Source organism: Taeniopygia guttata, chromosome 1A (genome assembly GCF_048771995.1).
Source record: "Taeniopygia guttata chromosome 1A, bTaeGut7.mat, whole genome shotgun sequence".
Lineage (NCBI taxonomy): Eukaryota > Metazoa > Chordata > Aves > Passeriformes > Estrildidae > Taeniopygia > Taeniopygia guttata.
The window spans coordinates 68846592-68868366 of NC_133025.1; the positions used below are offsets into that span (position 1 = coordinate 68846592).

General features: G+C 49.8%; 1 protein-coding gene and 1 long non-coding RNA gene across 4 annotated transcripts in view; one reads left to right on the forward strand and one right to left on the reverse strand.

The window, feature by feature from the left end:
• LOC115493489 (uncharacterized) overlaps positions 1 to 21775 on the reverse strand; it is a 27548-nt gene continuing 5773 nt past the window's right edge. Inside the window, exons 2-4 of the long non-coding RNA XR_003958314.4 lie at positions 18750 to 18811; positions 11423 to 11548; positions 1 to 386 (exon numbers count right to left, since the gene is read on the reverse strand). This is a non-coding gene — a long non-coding RNA (uncharacterized lncRNA). The remainder of the gene's footprint in view (positions 387 to 11422; positions 11549 to 18749; positions 18812 to 21775) is intronic.
• ADA2 (adenosine deaminase 2) overlaps positions 7514 to 21775 on the forward strand; it is a 21105-nt gene continuing 6843 nt past the window's right edge. Inside the window, exons 1-5 of one of the 3 annotated variants that reach the window (XM_072923843.1) lie at positions 7514 to 7675; positions 8633 to 8958; positions 11235 to 11460; positions 17678 to 17888; positions 20522 to 20649. In XM_072923843.1, coding sequence (XP_072779944.1) covers positions 8646 to 8958; positions 11235 to 11460; positions 17678 to 17888; positions 20522 to 20649 — 878 coding nt within the window. In that variant the 5' untranslated portion in view covers positions 7514 to 7675; positions 8633 to 8645. The remainder of the gene's footprint in view (positions 7676 to 8632; positions 8959 to 11234; positions 11461 to 17677; positions 17889 to 20521; positions 20650 to 21775) is intronic. The other 2 variants (XM_030263627.4, XM_002197487.7) reach the window with 2 other exon arrangements.

Here is a 21775-nt window from a genome sequence, read left to right on the forward strand (position 1 = left end):
TCAACAGGCTGGACGTGCATAGTTGTGGCGTTTGATTTTTTCCATTTAAGGTGATGCCTCAACAAAGTCGGTGGTGTTTGTTTTTTTCATTTAAGGTGTGCTTCCCTGAGTTCAGTGATTAATTCCCATTGTGGACCAAGGAGCTGCCAGGCTGCTGGAGAGCCTGATTGCCTCGGTGGATTCCCTTTGGCCCCCATCCCATGCTGGAAATTACAGCTATTTAGGCAAAAATCTCTGAACCTAGCACACTTTTGTACCTTGACACATCATCATCTTGGTCCAGAAAGGGTGCTGGTGTCTGCTAGCCATCTCTCCTCCTCAGGGACTGGTGAGGATGCTGAGTGTTTCATCTTTCCTGTTGTCTCCCAGCAGTGGGTTTTGAACACCTGAAAGAAATGCAGACAGGATGTGGTTCAGGTCAACTCGTAGCAGGGTGAACAAACAGAAAATACCAGAACCACTGGTCAGTTAGAAGCTCAGTTTGGCTGATAGCTCTCCCTCTCCAGGAAATGTGAATACTATTTTAGCTTAAGAAGGTCTGTGTACACACATATTATCCCTCCTGTGCACTGCACTGACTTCTGTCCCCAGCTTAGTTTCAAAACCTCAAAAATAACTTAAAACAGTTATTTTTAAGCAGTTTACAATTTCACTATTTGCTCCCTTCCTTAAAAGCAAATTTCCACATTCTTTCCATGTAATCATTATAAAAGTGGAGAAATTCACTGCTGCAGAAGGATGTCTGTTAAAGACTTTTTACTTTAAAATGCCCACTGCTGTTACCATCAGCATTTGAGGAGCTGTGGTGCTTCAGCTGGGGATTGGCAGCAGATTATATTCATCCCTTGCATCTGCACCTGCCTTCAGAAGGCTCACACAGCATGGTAGCTAGTGTCAGGCTTCTCAGATCATCCCCTGGGGGTTTGACTGCCTGGGTTCAGGGCTGACTTAAATAGTCACCCTGTGTCTGCAGGGGACATGTTGGTCAGGCAGAACAGAAAGGAAGAAGTTCTCCCATATTATATTTGAAGAAGCAATGGGCAGCAGCATTCCTGTACCCATGTGCCACATACCAAAATCTTAATGTGTGCTACAGCAGGGAGGGATGTTCCACACACTGAAGGAGGCCATGGGAAAGGGGAATTTCAGGCAGATGGTGATCCTGGAGGAAAAGGAGACTCAGAGGTGACCTTATCACTCTCTACAACTCCCTGAAAGTTGGCTGTAGTTAGGTGGGGTTGGTCTCTTTCACCAGACAGAACCAGAGTCTCAACAGTCTCAAGCTACATCAAGGGATATATAGGTTGGATATTAGGGAAAAGCTTTTCATGGTTAGAGTGATAAAGTTCTGGAATGGTCTGCCTGGGGAGGTGCTGGAGTCACCATCCCTGGATGTGTTTAACAAAGACTGGATGTGGCACTCTGTGCCAGGGTTTGGTTGAGGTGTTGGGGCTGGATTGGACTCGATGACCTTTGAGGTCTCTTCCAACCCAGTCATCCTGTGAATTCTGTGAATAATGGCTCCCCAACGTGCCACTCTGGAGGGGGCTGTGCTAGGTGTGGACTGGGATGCCAGGGTGAGCTGGGCCCTGCAGCTATGCTGGCTCCCACAGCTGGTGGTTCCACCAGAACCTCGCAGCAGCACACTAGCACAAGGGTGGCTCACTCTTACAGATGGCAGTGAGGTTCAAGAGACAAGGCTTGCTCACCAACACTAGAAGAAGGTAGACTTGAGCTCTTTGTTCCTAGGATGGGCTGAAAAGTAGTTGTATTCTCGTGGCTAACAAAAGACATGGGCTGTTTGGGTCAAAGACCCCACAAGCCTCCTTAAAGTCTTTGTGAGTTCGGTGATATCATTGCAGCTTGTTGCTGAAGGTCCTGTAAAAGTGGCCCTGGCTGTGTGCTTCATGCCTTTGTCACCCTGTTAGGGTGGGTGCCCCGAGGACTTGGCTGCTTGCTGTGGTGAGGCAGGCAGTGCTGCAGTGCTTTAGGGGAAGAGCATCTCTTGGGGAGATGCAGCGATTTAGCCAAGCTAAGATTGCACCTTGCTTTAAACTCTGTTGCTCAGGTGTTGCCATAGCTGAGAGCAATAGAAATCCCTGCAGAGCAAAACCCTGCCTAAGGAGCTTGGGGGAATGAGGTTTTGCTGGCAGGGCTGCTAGTGCTGACTGGCTTGAAGCCAGTGTCTGCATTTGCAGCATGGTATATGGAGGCACCTCTAAAGGGAACTGTGCAGAAGCCTTGTTTTGACATCTCAAGGCTTTAATAAAGTTTGGAGATTTGCCTAGGCAGGATGAAGCTTGGCTACAACACAGGCACTTTTGGCCAGTCATGTTTTAACCCAAATGCTCCTCACTACTGTTAATTTTTTCGTATAAACCCATTCTAAATGCTGACTTACTTGTCTCATGCACAGGAGGAAAAGAAACAGTACAAAATGGGGTGACTCCTGAGCAGCTGAAGGTCAGGTGTATCTGCTGATGTGCTCCCCAACCTTTGCTATCCTCTCTTCCAAAATATTTCTGGAGCTTTAAAGTATAAGATAGAGCCATAGGTCTGGGATGCAGTGTAGAATGTCTCTTCAGGTGAGCCTTCCATGAGAGGCTGGGGTCAGAGAGAGAGAGAAAGAATGTGTCACTGCAAGACTGTGTACTTTTTACTGATTGGGCTTGAAGTGTGTGTGGTGGTGGAGCTGTGTGGGTGATGTAGACACAGAGAAATGGAGAGGCAGTGAGGTGAGGAGATGGTTGACATGCAGACACAGGATGTCCTGGCAGAGGTCACGGGGATGCTCACAGCTACAAAGTGACCACAGATGAACTCAGATCCTTTGTGACAAGGTGTGATGGACCCCAGGGACAGAGGTGGAGGGATTAGAACAGAGATGTGGTTGGCTTTTGGTTCTGTCTGGGGAAGTCAGGTGGGTGGAGTAGGAGGATGGGAGCGAGGAGGATGTTTATATGGAATATAGCACCCTACGACAGGAATTTTTCCTGCTCTTATGCTAGGGCAAATCCCTCCAAAAGCACACTAACCCCTGTGTATCCATCCCCCAGCACAGCCCAGGAATGGATAGACACCATAGGTCGGGCAGGAAACCTGATGTGACTAACACAAAAAGCAAGAAAACACTTCCCATGGTAGCACTGGGCTTCCACCCTCCCTAAAGTAATCTCCCAGAGAGAGAGAGTGAAGTATACTTGCTAATCCAGGATGTTTTTTCACCTAGTTTGCTCTCATTTCTGTCCCTGTGGGTAGGAGAGGAAGAGAATACAAGAATACAAATAATAACCTTGAGGCTCTGGGAATCTTTGCCCAGAAGGCTTGGTGACAGCTTGGGACCTGCCTTGGGTGGCACTGAGCCCCTTTCCCAAATACCCAGTGCTCTCAGCTCGTGCCCTGGGAGCCCTTGGCAGGCTGTTGTTTGCCCCCAAAGCAATGGGGTGTTAATACACCCCGGCTCACTTGGTTTTGTACTTCCCCTTCCCAGACCTCCAGGGTGGGGTGACAGCAGCAGGGAATTGGGGTGGGCACATGTGGAGGGTTGGAAGGAAATGATGCAGTTTCACTTATTTAATTGCATGCTAAGCCCCAGCAGCAGCAGTGACAGCCGGGTGTGTGCCCTGACTGCTGAGCTTCTCTCGTTAGAGGGCGAGTGCTGATGGAGTTGTTTGGCTCCTGGAGCTCTGAGCCCTGCTACTGTGAGCAAGGTTTGAACTTTTGCAGGGGTGCTGGGAATAGCCCAAAGCGCCTTGTCTGGGTTGCTGGTCAGAGGAATTCATGGCTATTCTATTTGGGAGCCAGGCAATGATTACAAATCAATGACTCCACTCCCAGAGTGATTCATCAGTAACCTGGGAATGTAGCCCTTTCCCTGGCTCTCTCCATCAGCAGCTCCTGCTCCTGCAGCATTTCAAGTGTCTTATTCATTTTAAATCATTGGATAGTTATGGATGTAGCTGAGCAGGAGTGGAAGGACAGATGCACTGAGACATTCTCGCAGCTGAGGGGAGGGAGGGCTTTTGAAGGGGCATGGGGCACCTTGAGGGTGAGCAGAGCTTGGCTGGAGACTGGGGAGCAACGCTGCCAGCAATACCAGGGCACACCAGCAGTCTCTCTGCTGTAGGGCTCCCACTGATGCCCCTGTTTGGGCTGGGGAACAGCCCATGTTTTTGCCTGGCTGGGATTGAAAGAAATAAAAATGCCAACCTGTGCCCAGCCAGACCAAAGCAGGGGTTATGTAGCAGTCCAGTGGGGAGGTTTTAATAATCCCAAATATCCCAGGACAGTCTATTTTTAATAATAATTTATAGCACTAAGCACTGTTACGTGTCCTTAGCATTTTGCAGGCATTAACCAGAGACTGGGAGTGTTTCAGAGCAGGGACTGGCGCTGTGGTCTCATCCAGGCCCAGCAGAGGCAGGGACTCTCCACAGCCTGCCCTCACCCACCTGTGCACCTGCCCACCTCTGGCTGTTTTCCTGCCCCTTGTCCCACCTCATGGTTTCCTTCTCCAAGCTAGATTATGTCTCTTATGCAGACTTGCTTTACAACAGCTGCTGGCCCAGGGACCACAGCTTTTGCACCAGCAAATACAGCAAATAACCATCACAGCTAGGCAGGGAATCGGCTCCATTTCACAAATGAGGCAGCTGGCACAGAAAGAACAGCTAACTGGTGAGCTAGGAACACATTTCCCAGCTCCAGTCTTCTCTTCCTGTCCTTATAGTGATATTTCCAGAAAGCAGCTTAGATTTCAACATGCTCAGAGAGGCTAGGAAGCTAAAAGGCAGCCCCACCCTCTGTGCTCTCAGAAATGCTCCTTGGTTTGCATTTGGCTTACACAAAAATGGGTGTCCCCAACAGAAAACACAGCCAGGCCTGCATCACCCCTAGGTCTTGCCTCTGCTGGATTTATCACTGTAGCTCTTGCTGTCACCTGCACACACTGCCAGGCTTTAACTGGGGCGGGGAGCTGCGCTGGCACACTGCAAGCTGGAGGGACTCTGCAGGTCCTGAGCTGAAAGATGAAGTGAGAAACACACATCTGCAAGCCTGCTGCTGCTGCTGCTGCTGCCTCTGTGATCCTTCCCCCTTCCTGCAGCCCCAGAGCTGCCCATGCTCCCCTGTGCATGGCTGCTGCTGCTCCAGGAACAGGGTGGTGGGAGCCTGTGGCCACAGCTGGGGAGATGCAGGAGGGAGGGTGGGGAAACGCTCTGGGAACAGTACCTGTGACCTTCAAGAGGCTCAAAAGGTTTGAAGGAAAGCAGTTCACACGTGGAACTGAAACTGAAGCAGGGGGAACAGGCTGTGAGCACTCAGTGCTGGCCACCAGCTATTTTAAGCTACAGATGCATCTGAGGTGCAGCTGAGCATAGAGAAGGGTGCTGAAGATTATTCCAGGGGCCACACAAGACTGGACAGGAACTGCAATCGTGCTCCTGTAGACAGACAGAGCAATTGCAAAACCTCCAAACAGGCTACTTGGTTCTCAGGAAGAATGCAAAGAAGCTGAGAGATGTGTTGGTGTGGAAATGACAACTGTAACATTCCTTGTGAGTCCTTGAGACAGGCCAAGTCTTCCTATAGCATGCCTCAGTTCCCAGGGAAGTCTGAAGCCAGGGTTTTGGCTGCCTGCAGGCACTAGATGAACACAATCCTCCCCCAGATGGGGCTCCTGGTTGTCCTCTTCTCCCTCTTTCCACCTTTCATGTCCAGACAGATCCCACCTAAAGGCAGCTATGGTCCCATTTCACCAGGATTTTTTATTTCCAGAGCATGCACCACATTTTAATAGAGAACAAAGACTCTCAAACACCTGCTTATTTCCTAGTCCAAGCCTTGCAACCTCTGTACAAAACTCTCCTGGCAATGTCTGCAGTTGTTGATGTGGAGAAGTCCCATCAAAGAAGTGTTTGAGCACTGGACTTTGTTTTATTTTTTTCAAACATGATTTGAAAGGATGAACCACTACAAATCTCTGAGGCCCTCTGGCAGGCATTCCCAAGAGCCCTGCCTGGCTGCAAGCTATTTGAGATCCCTCATACAGCATTTTAACCTCCCCTCAGAGCTGCACAGTGGGAACCTGTCTCTAGCACCCAATTGCTCACCACAGAGCCAGTTTTCCAACTGCCTGGGCCGAATTCAGTTTTATGGAACTGATGCTAGGCTTTACTACTACGAGAAAATTAAAGCAATTCCCTTCCTTCAGTGATATTGTTCCCTTGAAGGTATTTGGAGGCAGAGCTCTTGTCCCTACTGAGCCATCCCTTTTCACTCCATGCACTTCTCATCCTTGAGCTGCTTTCATCAACCAATAGTTGCTGCTAAGCATGTTAGGGTCATCTTTCCACTCCACTGATCTCCCATTCTGGGAGCAGGATCATGTAGAGACTCGAGGAATACCCATCCTGCTGAGGGGCAGCAAGGGGGGCACAGCCACCCTCTGGACGTGCTGCCATGGCCAGGGCTTAGGGAGTATTTGGGGTCCCTGGCTGATCTCTGCATGGATGCTGGGACTGATCTTAGTGACAGCAGAGAGTGAAGGGGCCAGGAGATGAGGAAAAGCTGGCAGGTGTCTGGCTGGGACACTCAGGGAGGGGAGGGTGGGCAGCCTGAACACCCTGCTTTCAGTCCATTGTGCCAGCTAAAGAAATTTAACGTATTATTGACCAGACTCTACTCTCTCTGCCTCCAAAACAATCGTTGTGACCACTGTGGGTTGTTTTCAATAGTTCTTAACTTATGAGACCTTTCTTTTTGCTTTTATATTTAAAACTATTAAATTTTTGGACTCAAACTAAACGGACTTTGTTCTCCTCTGGAAGCTGTTTATGTAACATCTGTTTTACGTCGTTTAAAACTCAGTCCGTTGAACTGTGTGAAATAAAATGCTGAAATTACTGTATTTGTTGTGATTTTTTTTTTTTTTTAATAAATCCATGCCCCCTCCACCTGACTTGCTCCCCAAGCTGGAGCTCTGCCCTGCATGTCTCAGGCCAGCTTCTCGCAGGATATTTAAAAGCAGGGAACTTCTCGCAAGGTATTAAAAGCTGCAGGGAACTTCTCCCAGGATATTTAAAAGCAGGGAACTTCTCGCAAGGTATTAAAAGCTGCAGGGAACTTCTCCCGGGTATTCTCGCAGGATATTTGAAAGCAGGGAACTTCTCGCAAGGTATTAAAAGCTGCAGGGAACTTCTCCCAGGTATTCTCGCAGGATATTTAAAAGCAGGGAACTTCTCGCAAGGTATTAAAAGCTGCAGGGAACTTCTCCCGGGTATTCTCCCAGCTGCGTGCGCCAGGGACCGCGGCACGGCTGCACAGACAAACCCCCAGAGATGCTCCCGCTGTCATGGGGCAGTGATGGGTTAAAGAGCTCAGGGTTCCCCTGAGTGACCCCGCTTTTTGGCAGCCCGGCTCTTCAGCCGCTGTGTCCCACTTTCTCACAGCCTCCGCTGCCTCCTCCTCCTCCTTAGATATTCATGAAGCGGCGCAGCTGGGGTGAAATAAAAGCCGGGCGAGCCGGGGCGGCTGCACAGGAAGAGGAACTCGGTGTGCCTGGCTCGGCACGGCCGGACGGACCCTGTTCTTTCTCCTTGTCCGGGCTCGCAGGAGGCAGAGCCGCCCCCCTCGCCCGGGCAGCGGCTGCGTGAGCTCGGGAGGAGCGGAGGTAACAGTAAGTGAGGCGGTCTCACCACGCTGAAGATAAGCCTTTCTTGGGGATGTCTCCTTTTCTAAGCTCTGGTAGGGGGATGCATCCACCCCTGCTCTGTTTGCTCCCCAGGACCCAGTAAAGGGGATGGGGATGTCTTCCTGGACCTACAGAGGCTGGAAGGAGGAGACACGTGCACCAGCAGGGCCTTTCTATGTAATTCACATAAGGTTATTTAAAAATATTGAGCCCTTCTCCAGCCTGTTTTGCTCTTGAGAGGTTGGCACAGAGGGTCACTAAAGCCTGGTGTTGAAGGATTATGTTGCAGTTGTGCTTTTTTTGGGGAGGGAGAGCACAGTGTTCACATGTGCCTGTATCCTGTGATCTCCTACTACTGCCATGGTCTCACTTCCATCCCCTTTCCTCTGGGATTGCACGGAAGGGACCCACCTCTGTTACTGCAGAGAAAGCCTTGGGTTATCCTGCCTGTAAATTAACCCTTCGGATAGCTGGAATGTACTAAAAGGGTGCAACAGGATCTTCTCTCAGCTGGAGGGCATCGGATTTGATAAATTCAAGCCCAGCCCCTTACCTGGACATTATCAGCACAGCCAGCACCTTGGCACCAGCACACCTTATCCAATGAGAGCTCCCTCCTAGACTGCAAGCAACATCCTGATCCCACCAATCCCCCATTCCAGGGCTGGGCCTTTGCCTTACTGCACAATGTGCTGCCGGTGTGATCCACGGAGCAACTTCTCTTCACCCTACCCAGCCTTGCTGTGTGTAGTCAGAAGCCACTGGGAGTGTGCTGATCCATTACCCCTAAATTCAGGGGACACTGGGACTAGGTGTCCCTGCCAGTTCTGAGCATCCCATTAACCCACTGCCTCTGCATGATGGGCCAATAGCTTCACACCCCATTGCCGAGGTGCTCCCTTCTGACCTCTGCTAATGCCTCAATCTTTTCTCCCTGTCAAGGTGCAGCTCTAAGATGAAACCTCCACCTGGGCAAGGCATAAGGCTGGCATACCTTCTCCTGAGTCTGGCTTCCCTCTGCCTTCCCATCCCTCTCTGGAAGGACCGGGACTCCCTGATGCAGGAGGAGAAAGCCCAGCAGACAGGTGGCAACTTGGTGCTGAGCAGGCAGGAGCAGCAGCTCAGCACAAAGCTCGTAAACCTCAAGAAGAAGGAAGTGGAAGCAGCCATATCTACAGGACAGTTTCCTCCAAGCATGCACTTCTTCCAGGCAAAAAGCCTCATTGATCAGAGCAAAGTGTTCAGCATCTTAAAGCGCATGCCTAAAGGTAGGCTTGGCTTAAGGAGTCTCATCTTACTCATCTTTTGCTTTCTGAGCTGGGACAAAACACAGGATGTGGGAGACAAGCTTCTGAGAGCTGCAAATTGTGCTCATTGGGTTTCAGGAAAAGCCCTGACTTCGAGCTCAGGGATGGGGTAGGGGGAGAAAGGAAGAGGGGGATGGATTGGGTGAATACACATTTCCAGCAATTGTGGCATTTGGTTTAACTTACAATATGGATCCTTAAGGCTTTCAAGAGTGGAGAAGGGACAGAGGAAGCAAAGACAACAAGAAATAACAGACATCCCCATTTACTCAGCATGTTCCAGCCAGGGCCTCTCTTTTTCCCACATACACATTCCACAGACAGGCTACCAACTTTATTATGTATCTCAGCCAAAAGTGTTGCATCCCCCAAAAAGTGTTGCTGCAGCTGGTTCTGTAGAAGACCTCGAAGCGTGCTGGAAAGTCTGGGGGCACTAGAGGAGGAAGGGGCTACCTCTAACACTGAAATCTTCATTTTCTTTGCTTGTTGTGTACAAGTCAAAGCCCGTTTACTTCCAGCACTTAAAGGGAGCTTATAAAAGAGAGAGAGAGCAACATTTTTACATGGGCAGGTAGTGACCAGGGGGATCAGTATTGAATTAAAAGAGGAGAGATTTAGGTAGATATTAGTAAGTCTACTCAGAGGGTGGTGAGGCACTGGAACAGGCTGCCCAGAGAAGTTGTGGCTGCCCCATCCCTGGAAGTGTTCACAGCCAGATTGGATGTGGCCCTGAGCAATCTTCCCAACTTCTCCCTCCCAGTCTCCTCTGTGGGATGAAGATCCCAGTCTTGCAGCATCCCAGTCCGTTACCGTAAACAATTAGTGTGTCAGAAATGTCATTGTCCTTTCATGGCTGAATTGAACAGTTGGAAATCTAAAAGTCCTCCCCTCTTCACCTCCAGTATCATTGATAGCAAGTGGGAGACAAAACAAAAAATTAACACTTTTCAATCCAGGCAATGTTTCAATGGGCTCTTGGATGCTTTGCAAGGGCTGTAAGCTTTTAGGGCCAAGATTACATCCTTGTAGCTGTTTGAGTAGGATTTGATCAGAGCCTCTGAGAGTTCCTGTTGTTTCAAGCACAATTGTAATGTCTGTGCTGCTCTCATAGGGAAGAGGGTGACATTGCCAGCCAGAGGAGGGACAGACAGCTGCAGCATGCCCAGTCTAGTGCACCAGCTCTGCTGAGAGCAGCAACCACAGCTCCTCAGCATCGTCTCAGCCAGCCCCTCTGTAGTGGGAGATCATAGACATGAGTCTATATTACATTAGTCCACTATTACTTATAGCCTGGAACTTAATCTAATGTCAAATACATACCAATCTTGTGTCTTGTTCTTGCTGTTCATGTTCTCCCTTTACCCTTAAGGGCATCAAAGCTATTTTGACTAAGAGGTCTCCCCTAGACTAATAAAATATATATCTGAGACTTCAGCTCTCACAGTATCTTCCCTTTACAAAGGTGAGGCTTAGTTCAAGCACCAATACCACCAGGAGTCTTTGGAAAAGGAGATATTTCAACAAAATGGAATGATAAGGAAGGTGAGCATACAGAGGATGCTTCCTGTGCCAGGAAGACTGGCAGCTGCCAACATGCTGCACAATAACAGAGTACCCCAGAGGCCCTTCGTGCTGGCCAGCAGCAGATGTACAATGTAAGCGAGCATGCTTTTGATAAGGCACAGAAGTAAATTGTACTTCTGCATCTGAGTGCAATTCCCCAGAGTAACATGGTCTGGGATTTTGGTGTATGCCAGAGTTCCAGAGAGTTGAAAGAAGTGACAAAAAAATTGAAGCTGGGATCCAAACAGCTTAGATACAGAGCCTTGCTTCAGGTGTGCTTCAGCCAGCATGCCTTGTAAACTGCTGCCTCCTGTGCAAGTTTCTCTTTAAAGCAGTGGGGCCTGAGCCAGCTCACAGCAAAGTCTGCCTGAAAGACCTTTAATAACTCGGAGCATTTTCCATCCCAGTGGAGAAGCAGAGCTCCCTATTGATTTCCTCCTTCCCCGTGCTCCCAGGGAGCTGTCACGCTCTGCCTGCCCAGTGTCTGATGTGGAGGGGGCCACATCCTCCAGCCTGGGGGAGGCAGAGCAGCCCTGCAGTCCTTGCTGGGAGAGCTCACTCACAGCCTTCTAGAAGCATTTCCAGACACCCCCGGATGGGCAAACAAACTGTTACCACATTAAACCTTTTTCCCAGCTGCCTGGGCTCATCAGGCTGTCCTTGTCCCCCACCAGGTGCTGTGCTCCACCTGCACGACTTCGCCATGCTGAGCGTGGGCTGGCTGGTGTTCAATGCCTCCTACCTGCCCCACTGCTACATCTGCTTCACCCCCACGGGCTCCGTGCGCTTCCGCTTCTCCCGACCGCGTCCTCCCCGCCCGCCGCCAGCCCTGTGCTCCCCGTGGCTGCTGCTGGACACCTACCGGGGACAGCTGAGGGATGTGGCCGAGTTTGACAGAGGGTGAGTGCAGCAGGGTGGCCAACCTGTTGGTTCTGGTCCAGCTTTCCCTTCTGCTCGCTGCTCTGCAGGTGAGGAACTCCGGCTAGGGCTGTGCACGTGAAAAAGTAAATAGCAAGCTAAGAGCTTGAAGGCTGCAGCATTAAGTACACCAGAGTTAGGGACCATAAAAACTGATTTTTTCTGTGCACACTCGCTCTGGCCCTCTGTACAGACATGCTGAGGACAGTAGCTGAAGTAGATTTATGAGACTTGTCTCCAACTTTCCTCAGCACTCAGGCTGAATGGGCTCTCAGTGTAGGACAGAGCTGTATGGTGCCTCATCCAGTGAGGTATCCAAAAACGGGATTAGGAAGCCAGGTAGCTGATGAACAGGCTCAGAAAAGTCCTTGCAACGTCATTGCTTTGATTCAGAGCAAGAAGTTATGTTACTTGTGTTAATTACTGCACTAACAAAACCTCTCAAACTTCCCAGAATAAAACCCAACCCAGCTGTCCCTCCAAACACCAAACTTCTTTTCTGAGGCCTGCCTTTGAAACTCCACTGGCACCCACCACCTGGAAGCATGAGGCACTCATTCCCAGCAGGCCACTCAGGCACCAGGAGCTGTGGCTTGCCCTCCTGGGCACTGGCTGAGCCAAGGAACCCCTGGTTTGGAGCTCCTTCCCCTCAAACACCCTCCTGCTAACAGAGTTTCTGCCCTTACAAGCAAGGCTCCTGCAGCTGTCCAGGTGCTTACACCTCAGCTGGTCCCTCAGAGCATCACTCACCCTCCTGCAGGCAGCTCCTGCCTTTACTGCTGGCAGCCTTTTATCAAAGCTGGGCTAGTCTGAACCACCTGGCATTTATTCACTTACAGGTGGCTGGGAAGAGCCTGGCTCCCTCTCTAGCCAGCAGTGATGGGAAGACAGAGTCCTGTCTCCCCATCCAGGGGCCTTGATCCCAGGACAAAGCCCTGCTGAAAAGGCCAAGAGGAAGCATGCAGCTCTGCCGTGGTGTGTGGGGGGCTGGAGAGAGCATGCTAAATAATGCATGAAGTCAGACACTGAGTGATGAGGACAAAGGAAAATATTGAGTAGCCATCCATTCAGAGGGCACCGCTGTCCGTGGCGCTCAGGGTCTGCAGAAAAAAAAGTGTGGGGTGTCATGTAATCACAGACAGTATTGCCATGCCAACACACAAGGAGAGGGCTGGATTAAGGCAATGTAGATGACCCTAATTCCAGCATTTCTGAAGTGAAACTTGGTGGGTTTTACTGCAGTGCTCTTCAGTGAGGTTGTGTGCTCTTAAGTAGAGACCTTTTAACTCTTAGTGAGCTGGTACCCCCTCCACGTGGAAGCTGTTTGGGCTCTGTGCCCTGCAGTTCTGGGAAGGAGGTCAGGTTGGGAAGCTGAGGAGCCTGAAGCATTGCCTTCCCTCCCTAAAACCAGCAATGGGCACAGGGGTCTAACTCTCCAGGGCATCCACCATCCCTCTCTTATGAAAGTCCAGAAGGGAAGGAGAAAGTGCCAGACCCTGGGCTGTTGACCTTTTATATCCTGTGGCTCAACTGCTCTGACACGTCATGGACGAAATAAGATCCAGTGAGAAGTCACTGATCTCTGTCTTCCAGAGAGAAAACTGGTTCCCCATTAGCTCCCTTCCATTTCTGCTGGGAGTGATTAGGAAGGAAAGATGACAGCACCAGCTCTCTTCAACCACACCAGGAGACCCATAAATAATGTGCAAGAGATTGGATTTTGAAACAGCTTCACTTCCTTAAAGCACAAGCAACTGCACTGGGCATTTAGAAGTGTCTCAGGAGCAACCTTTCATTGCACTTGTTTTAAGTTGTGTTTCCATGGCATGATGCCACTTTCTGGCAGAGGCTGAAGGGCAGGGCATCCTGTATACCCTGTACACCTGGGTGACTGGGGCTGTGCATTGTGTGGCTCCCTCTGCTCCTGTGTGGAAACACTTGTTTTCAGAGGCAGTATTGCCACATTCCTCCTCTTTTGTATTTGCCTGACAGTGTTTAGTGTCCACAAGTCAGAGCAGGACTTCAGAGTGGCAGGCACTGCACAGAGCCTCACTGCAAGGGTCTCCCCAAATGTGGAGGAGAAACCGAGGCAGAGGCCAACAAAGTGATTTTCCTCAGCAAACATGAGCCTGAGCCAAGAGCATACTTGGATCTCTGGCGTCCTGGGTGCTCACTTATCCATTTGAGTAAGTTGTCCTTCATTTCTTACCCTTCTGTGCTCATCACCACAAAATCACAGAGGAGTCATTAGGCATAATGTGCAAACACACCAACAACAGCCACACTGAGGCACTTCCCCTCCTATTCTCATCTAATCCCTGGGCACTAGTCTAGGGGTTAGGAATGTTTTTGGCCGTCTGGAAATAGGTCTCTAGCCAGGAATAGGCCCCAATCTGTTCTGCTTCTCAGTTGCTGGAAACTCTCCCAGTCTCTTGAACATGTGCATCCCAGGCTACCTCTCTCCTGCACTCCTCTTTGCCCTTGAGCACTGACAAGCTGAGAGAAAGCAGATGTCAGAGGAAAGAACGGATGGATAGTTGGGTGGTTTAAAGGAAGTGTCAAGGGAATATGGCAGCAGGGAAGGGCTCTCATGCAAGACAGGGTGGATCAGCAAATGTGAAGGAACAATGGAAATGTTTCTGAGAAGCTGCACCTCTTTCACCTTACAGCATTTCTGACCAGGAAGGGGTGGAAGAAAGGGGAATCTGCAAGATTTTTTTTGCTGTTTGCATTTTTAGGTACATATACGCGCGCGTGCGTGTGCTTTGGAAGGGACTCCTTTTGTTTGTTTCCCTCAAGAGAAAGTCTAATCATTCCTGTTCAAAACACACATCTCATGGGCCAAGACCCCAGAGTATTGTGTTACTGGTGAGCTTACAAAAGGATGCTGTTAGGAGAGCCAGGAGACCACGGACCAAGGGACAGCAAAAGGAAGGGAATTTTGCTTTTTAAAAGAAAAAACAATCCTCACTTATTTTCATCACAATCAATTACAATACAGGAGAATGTCATTCTTTCCCTCAAGAAGCAGCATAATGGCTGCCATCTCCAAAGCAAGAGCATGCCCCCAGATATTTAGGGAAGCAGCATTGACATTCCAGATATTTGTAAAATACCACCGCACACCCCCCACCAGCAGCACAAGGACTGTGCCCAGCAGAGCTCTCTATCACCAGGATGAAGTCATCTGTGAGGGAGCTGACACCACGGCCCAGGCTTCAGGGACAACTCCCCTGGGCACTGGTGGATGCCCGGGCTGCCATCACCTTCCCCTCTGTCTTCTGACAGCCTTATCTCACAGAAAAATAGGGCCGTGTGTGCAGTAAGAGGGGGGAAAAAAGGAATAAAAATCCACTACAGAAACAAAGCACTCCACTCCCTCTACAAGTCTCCCCTTGGGGAGAAGAAGAGGGGATGAGAGAGAGCGAGAGAAAGCGAATGAACCACATGTGACAGATGTTAGTCACACTATTTAATGCACCACTGGAAGACATTTAGATACTACGGTGAGGAGAGGGGCATAATTACCCATCGAGAACAGAAAAAAGGAGCAGGAAAAAGAATCCCTTTAAAAACAAGGCAACGAAACACTTCATTTCTGTATTGTATAGCACAGGAAAGGAAAATGGGGGAAAAATCCAGGAAAAGAGAAAGCAAACTCACAGCTGAAAATAAATAATCCTTGGCTGGTCATTTTAGCTGTGCCCCTTTGGTCATATACATTGCAATAGCATTGTTCAGTGCATACATGACATGACATGGAAGGCTGTTTGTAGTCTGCACCTGATCACTGGTGAAGGCCCATTCCAGAAAAGAAGCAAAAAAAGAATGTATTTATGAAGCTTTGCTTCATCTGCATGAGCTACTGATGGCAAAAGCCCCCGAACCCTTAGGAGATTACCTGGTTATCAAGGATGGATCACTATTATGCAATAAATCTTCAGCAGTTGTAAGGATCAATAATCAGTCTCAAAGGGAAGGGGATTATAAAGAGAAGTACAATTTGATTTATGTGCTTTTAGGAGCAGGGTGGTGTGGGGATTTATTGCTGTTTCTAGCCCAAGAGCACAGGCTAAGCAAACAACCTCGAGTTTGTACAGCCAGATTTAAAGGCGGGGAGCAGCGCATTGCTGGAGGAGCAGCATTCTCACAGGCCAAGGGGAGAAAGCGGTGGGAGCCCGACTGAGCACCCATCCTTATCTGCCAGGGAGCTGCCTGGAGCGGCGAGAACGGGCTTGTACTGCTTTTTGATCCACGGGGAGGTTTTTCCCTGGGCGCTCGCAGCGCCAGTGGGAACAGCCCCGCTCGGCTCCCGGCTCCGGGCAGGTGCTGAGCTGGAGGGGAGCTGCCCTTTGGCCACGAGGGAAGGGGCAAATTCTCCTTCCCCCAGCTCTTCCCACACGAAACCTCCCCGATGAGCGGCAGCACACCCTTTCTGCACCTTCGGGATGCTCCTGCATTCCTGGTTTCTAGGGTGCTGCCTGCCCCTTCCGTGGTCCAGCTCGCTCTTTGGTCGCATGGGTTACTGAACAGTAGCTGGGGTTGCCCAGTGTCCTGCCATAATGGCACCAAAGCCCCAGGTGTAATGCATGGGAGAGCAGAGCCCAAGCTGCCGTGGAAACCTTAACTCAGAATTTTCCTGACTGTTGAGCACTTAAAGTCTCGTCCTTAACAGCAGTAGCATCTCTTTTATGTACAGGTTTGCTTCTAAAATCGTTCCTGGCAAAGAAATTAACAGAGTGAGAAAGAAATGAAACTGCAGGCCCTGGAAGAGAATCCTTTGAGAGTGAAACAGCAGGCAAATCCTGAGGGAATAGGCTCTGTTTTATGGGCAGGATGGAGGGATTCAAAAGGCATATCTGTCCAGGATGTCTTAGTTTACGAATTTGGACCAGATCACATTTTACATCTGTAGGGGGGCTGTGGGGGTTTAATTCCATCCGCAGAAGTGTCCTGGATGAAGATAATAAGATCACAAATCAAAGCCACACCTCCCATATAACAGAGCAGAGCACTGCGCAAGGATGGGGGCCAAGACATCAAACAGGAAACATTATTAAAGATCAGTAGCTGTTATTGAGGGGAAACAATATACCCAGATAAAAGCTGAAGCATGGCTGAAGGTATTTCTGTCTGAACCTGCTTAGCCCCTGACACGAGATAAGCACTGGGCCAGCAAGAAAACATCTGTAGGTTTCTGTGATGGGCTTCCATTTGTCCACCCAGGAATGAAGTTAAGCACCCCTGCATTGCCATTTCCACTTTGCCCACTGGTAGCAGAAATTCATTATGAACTACTCTGTAGGTGAAAGAAGGAAGGCTCATGCCAGGGGCAGGGCTTCTCATGGGATGAAGGCTATCAGCTTGCCAGAGGATGGTGGTGTGGCACAGATGTTCACCTATCCTAAGTGCAAGCTGTCACCCACAATTAGATATTCTTGCAATTTACTGACTCCCATAAAGTCTGCTTGATAAACTACCCACTGTCTCTCTGGATTTCTGAAAGAGGCTTATATGCCAGCTGAGTGTATGGAAACAATAAATACATTTCTATCATACTAAGGAAAAGCCAGGACTGAGATTCTTATCAGCTTTTTCCCTGAAGTAGCTATCAGCAAGGCAGGTGGGGCATCAGGTTTGTTCTCAGTGGCTGGGAAAAATTATTTCTGATTCAGAAGTGTCTTTCCCTTGTATTTTTTTTGGATGGCATATTTAGACAATACAAAGGTCAAAACATACCAGGACAACTTATGGGCTCAGCAAGCAGGTTGGTGGTGGCCCAGTACATGGCATCTCCTGTAAACTCAGTCTGCCTTTTATGTGCTGAACAAAGGGCCAAGTGTTGTGACATGCATTGAAGATTCTCTGGAAAACTTATTGTCTGCAGGAGTAATGTGCATGCCTACTTTCAGATTAGGGATACCCTGGGTAGCAGAGGATAATTGATATAAAAGCTCCATACTTGCTTTTGTAACTCTGTTCCTTGAAAAAGGGACAGGGCAGGTTTTAAACACCTACTCCTAACCCTGCTTACAGTTCAACATGTATCATAAAAATTGTGTGCCAGCCATTAGAGGAGTAAATACAGGTGGCAGACAATTGACCTGAATGCTTCCTAGTTGCACCAGTCGCTGTTGTACTGAAGTGCCAACAGGCTCTGTTTGTTCTCCTCATTCCTTCTCTTCTCCCTTTTCTGTAGCTTGCTGAGAAACCTGACCCTGGTGACAGATGCCCCTGAGCTGGCCTACCCTTCTCAGGCTTTCATTTGGAAAAGATTTGAAGAAATCTTTCTCATTGCCTCTGGACTTATCTGCTATGCACCTGTGTTCAAGGCCTATTTCTACCAGGGGCTGCTGGAGCTCTATGAAGATAACATACAGTATGTTGAGATAAGAGCTATCCTGCCTGCGGTACGTGGGGTTTGGCTTCTCTATTAATCTTTTAAATCCTTCTTTCTCCATAACTTTTCTCAAGCCCTATCTTGAATTTAGTTTTTGGATGTTTGCATACCTGCCCTTTTAAGGATGCTGGAAAACCTTGATCATATCCAAACATCTTTCTTGGAGATTTGCATAGGCAAGGGCTTGAGAGATTCTTTGTTCTTAATGGCTGAAGGAGATACCTGCTGTGACATAGGCACAAAACTACATTGTACAGTCAGACTGGGAGCTGGGTCAAAATCTTGCTTATTGGGAAGATGTAGCTCACTTTTGTCTGCACCAGAATCACCTGTTCTGTGGCAGCTACTCTGAAAAAATGTCCTGTCTTGGATAGGGACTTATTCTGGAATAGGTACGTTATTTTAAATCCTCAGCTTATTTCAGAACGATTGCTCTGAATAGGTGAGTCAATCAATTAGCAAAACACAACCTCCCACAATCTGCAGACAACCGAAAATTTTGGCTGTGTGTATGAAGTATGAGCTGCTCCTTTCATTGCTATTAACACCAAAATCTGGTAAAGGTTCAGGCCTTTCTCCCTGCGTGTCACCCAGAGCTGGTCAGGCTGTCCTACAAACCCACTCTGCCCTAATGCCTCCCTAAGCACCAGCAGACCACACCACCCTAAGTGCTCCCTCTTCCCTAGTGACAATTTTGGCACTGCAGACACACCTTTCCCATGCAATTCTCCAGGCAAGCCCCATGCAGGACTCTGTGGGGGTGGCAGTTCTATCAGTCTATTGTGCCTGAGAGGAGAAGGATGTATTGCAAAGTTGGGGGGGGGTGGTGGGGAAGGACGTGGAGAAGTCCACAAAATTACATGAACCTTACTTTGCTGGGGGTTGCCATGAGCCAGTTGCTCTGAGTTCAGCCACCACCTGTCTTTGGGGTACCTGGAAAGAGAAAATAACAGCAATGTCAAAATGCCTGTGCCGTGAGGCAGCGCGAGCGCTGGCGTCCCCTCAGGCCACACAGGTTTCCAGGCCAAGAGTATCTGCCTTGATTCAAGTGCGTGGGCCTGCCTGGAAAATACCCTGCCTTTACCATCAGCCCTTAGACACGGTTGTAAGTCCTTTTGAAGAGAGGCTTGGCAGGCAAGATTTGCTTCCCATCCAGCTCCTGGTGCTGGCGGCAGCCGTGGGAGCCTGCAGAGCCCTGGGGCTTGCCTGCAGCTGGCAGCTGCAGCGCTGTGAGCTGCATTGCTGTGAGCTGCATTGCTGTGAGCTGCATTGCTGTGAGCTGCAGCACTGTGAACTCCATTGCTGTGAGCTCCATTGCTGTGAGCTGCATTGCTGTGAGCTCCAGGCAGGCTGCCTGGAGTACCACGGCAGGCAATGCCAGGAGCCGTGGCCATGCTGGGATGGAGGGCAGCGTGGGCAGTGAAGGGACAGTCAGGCTGAAGCTGGGGTGAGAGGGCAGGGAAATTCTTCATGGGGAAAGTCAAGGTGAGCAGGGTGTGACGGGAATAGCAAGATGCTCGTGTGGCTGGAGATCCTCCACAAGGCTCGGACAGCAGCGCTGAGGCTGCCAAAGCTCTCCGTGCAGCAAAGCCTGCCAAAAGCGGCCCCTGAAGTAAAGTAAATGAAACTGGGATTTAGTGTGAAACAGCAAACACTGTGGAAAAGCCCCCTAAGCCCAGCTGTGTTTGCAGATTCGGCTGTGTAAAGTCTCACATTCCCATGGGCTGCAGCTGGGGAAAATTCCCTCTGAGCATCTGCAGCTGCCCCACGGCTGCTGGTGCCTGCATGGGGGACATCATATTGTGACAGGGTGTGGGGCTTTGTGAGGGGCATGCCTGTAAGGGACAGCAGAGGAAGTTAGGGGGTGAAGTGGAGCAGTTGAAGGCTGGAGGAGAAAGGTGACAGAGAAAAGAATGGTGAGAAGGGTGAGAGGAGAACTGATGGAGTGGTTTCAGCTGCTGTCTGTGAGCGACTGCAGGCAGGGCCTTGTGGGTTAGTATCAATTCAGGGTCTCCACCCCTGCTGAAATCAAGGCAAAAGCCCAGAGAACAGCCCTGGTAGAGAGGAACCTCCAGTGCAAGTTAATGAGACAGAGCATGCCAGAAGGATTATTTTTACCAGTTTGCAGCCAGAGACCTGGGAAAACATGGCAAGACTAAATGACTGACTCAAGGTCATGAAGCAAACCTCTGGTAGAGAGGAGCAGGAGCCCAGCTCAGCTGGTAGCTTATGTAGCTCAGCCATCGCCTGCCTTGGGGCTGCCTCAGCTGACAGATTGCCACTGCAAGGCACAGAGCATTTGTGAGCTGCAGACAGCTGGACAAAACACTGCAGCGGTGGATGCAGACAGGAGTAAGAGGTCACGGTCTCCTCAGGGCTCTCAAGGGCATTTGCTTGCCACGTCTGAACACAGAGAAACTCGTATTACATAGGAGGGGGAAACCCACTCCTTGGTTCTTTCCAGCTGGTAAAGGCTTGAAGAAGCAAATGTTCTGCACAGATTTCACTGCCTTTGTTTTCCTGCCCTGTTCTCAGGATCACAGCACTCTGCTTCTCCCAAGGTTTTTGTCACTTCATTTCTCCCACTTTCCAGTAAAACACCTCTTCTAACTACTGCTTGTCACGTTCCTTTTCACGCTGCAGGTGTATGAACTGGATGGCACCAAGCACAATAAATCGTGGTCTGTGGCAACCTACCGGGAAGTGACCAGGCAGTTTGTGAAGGAGCACCCAGACTTTGTTGGAGCCAAGATTATATTTACAGCGCACAGGTAGAGGCAGAGCAGGGCTAAGAGCAGTTGTGCTGTGTCGGAGCTGGGCAGAGGGCTGGGAGAGGCTACGCTGGGCCGGAGTGCCAAAGTTGGCTGGTGATGTCCACGTGAGTTGTTGACTCTGGAGATGTTCCCTGGCACGTGTGAAAGGCTGAGGGTGAGAACCCATCTCTGTGGGTCTTCCTGCGTGCGAAACGAGCCAGAGGAGTGTCCGTGAGCCCTGGGAGTGGAAATGAGCCCGGACAGTGCTGCCTGTGTGCGTGTCTAAGCCGTGCCTGCTCTCCTCCCAAGCCTGGGTGCACTGCCCTGCCCTGCAGACACTGAAGCAGTGATGGCAGTGCCTGAGGATGGGAGCTCAGCGTGGCAGAGGTCCCAGTGGGACCCTGTGGGAATCCAGGGCTTCCCTCTGGCTGCCCTGGCAGGTCTGGGACCCTGGCAGGGGTCAGGAACGCCCCTGGACAGAGCCCCCAGAGACACTGTCTGTGATCTCTGTCCATGGAGAGGAGTTTTCAATCTTACAGGATGAATTACAAGCTTTGAGTGTTTGATAAGAGTAATAATTAAGTGTGACACGGGTGCAGAAGTAAAATTTTAGATTTCTAGATTAGGGGTTCAGAGGGGACAAGATGGAGGAATTGGGTGTGTCTTGTCCTTTTCCTCCTTCTTCATGCCCTCCATGTTTCACTGTAGTGTTGGCATTTTTTTATTGGTTTAGGCTGGGGACACACTGTTCAACGTAGATGATAGATATTGGCACATTATTGTAAATATAGTACACATAGTTTCTGGTATTTAATGTTTGTACCATCCCACTGAGGGCAGAGCCCCACACGCTGCCCTGCAGGACAGAGCTGCGGCAGGGCAGCAGAACATGTTAGAGATAAACAGAATAAACAACCTTGAAAACAGCACAGACGAATTATGGCTTCTGCTTTGGCAATGGGGCAGAAAGACAGAGACTTTCTACAATCTCGGAATCACCAATACCCACAGATTCCGACAGGACCCGGCACACAGCCTGTGTATGGTATGTTCGTGCTGCTGCCCGGGCAGGCGGGCACAAGGCTGCTCTCCAAGGCAGCCAGATGCCATGAAGTCATGTGAGGTGATCCTCAGCAAGCAGAGC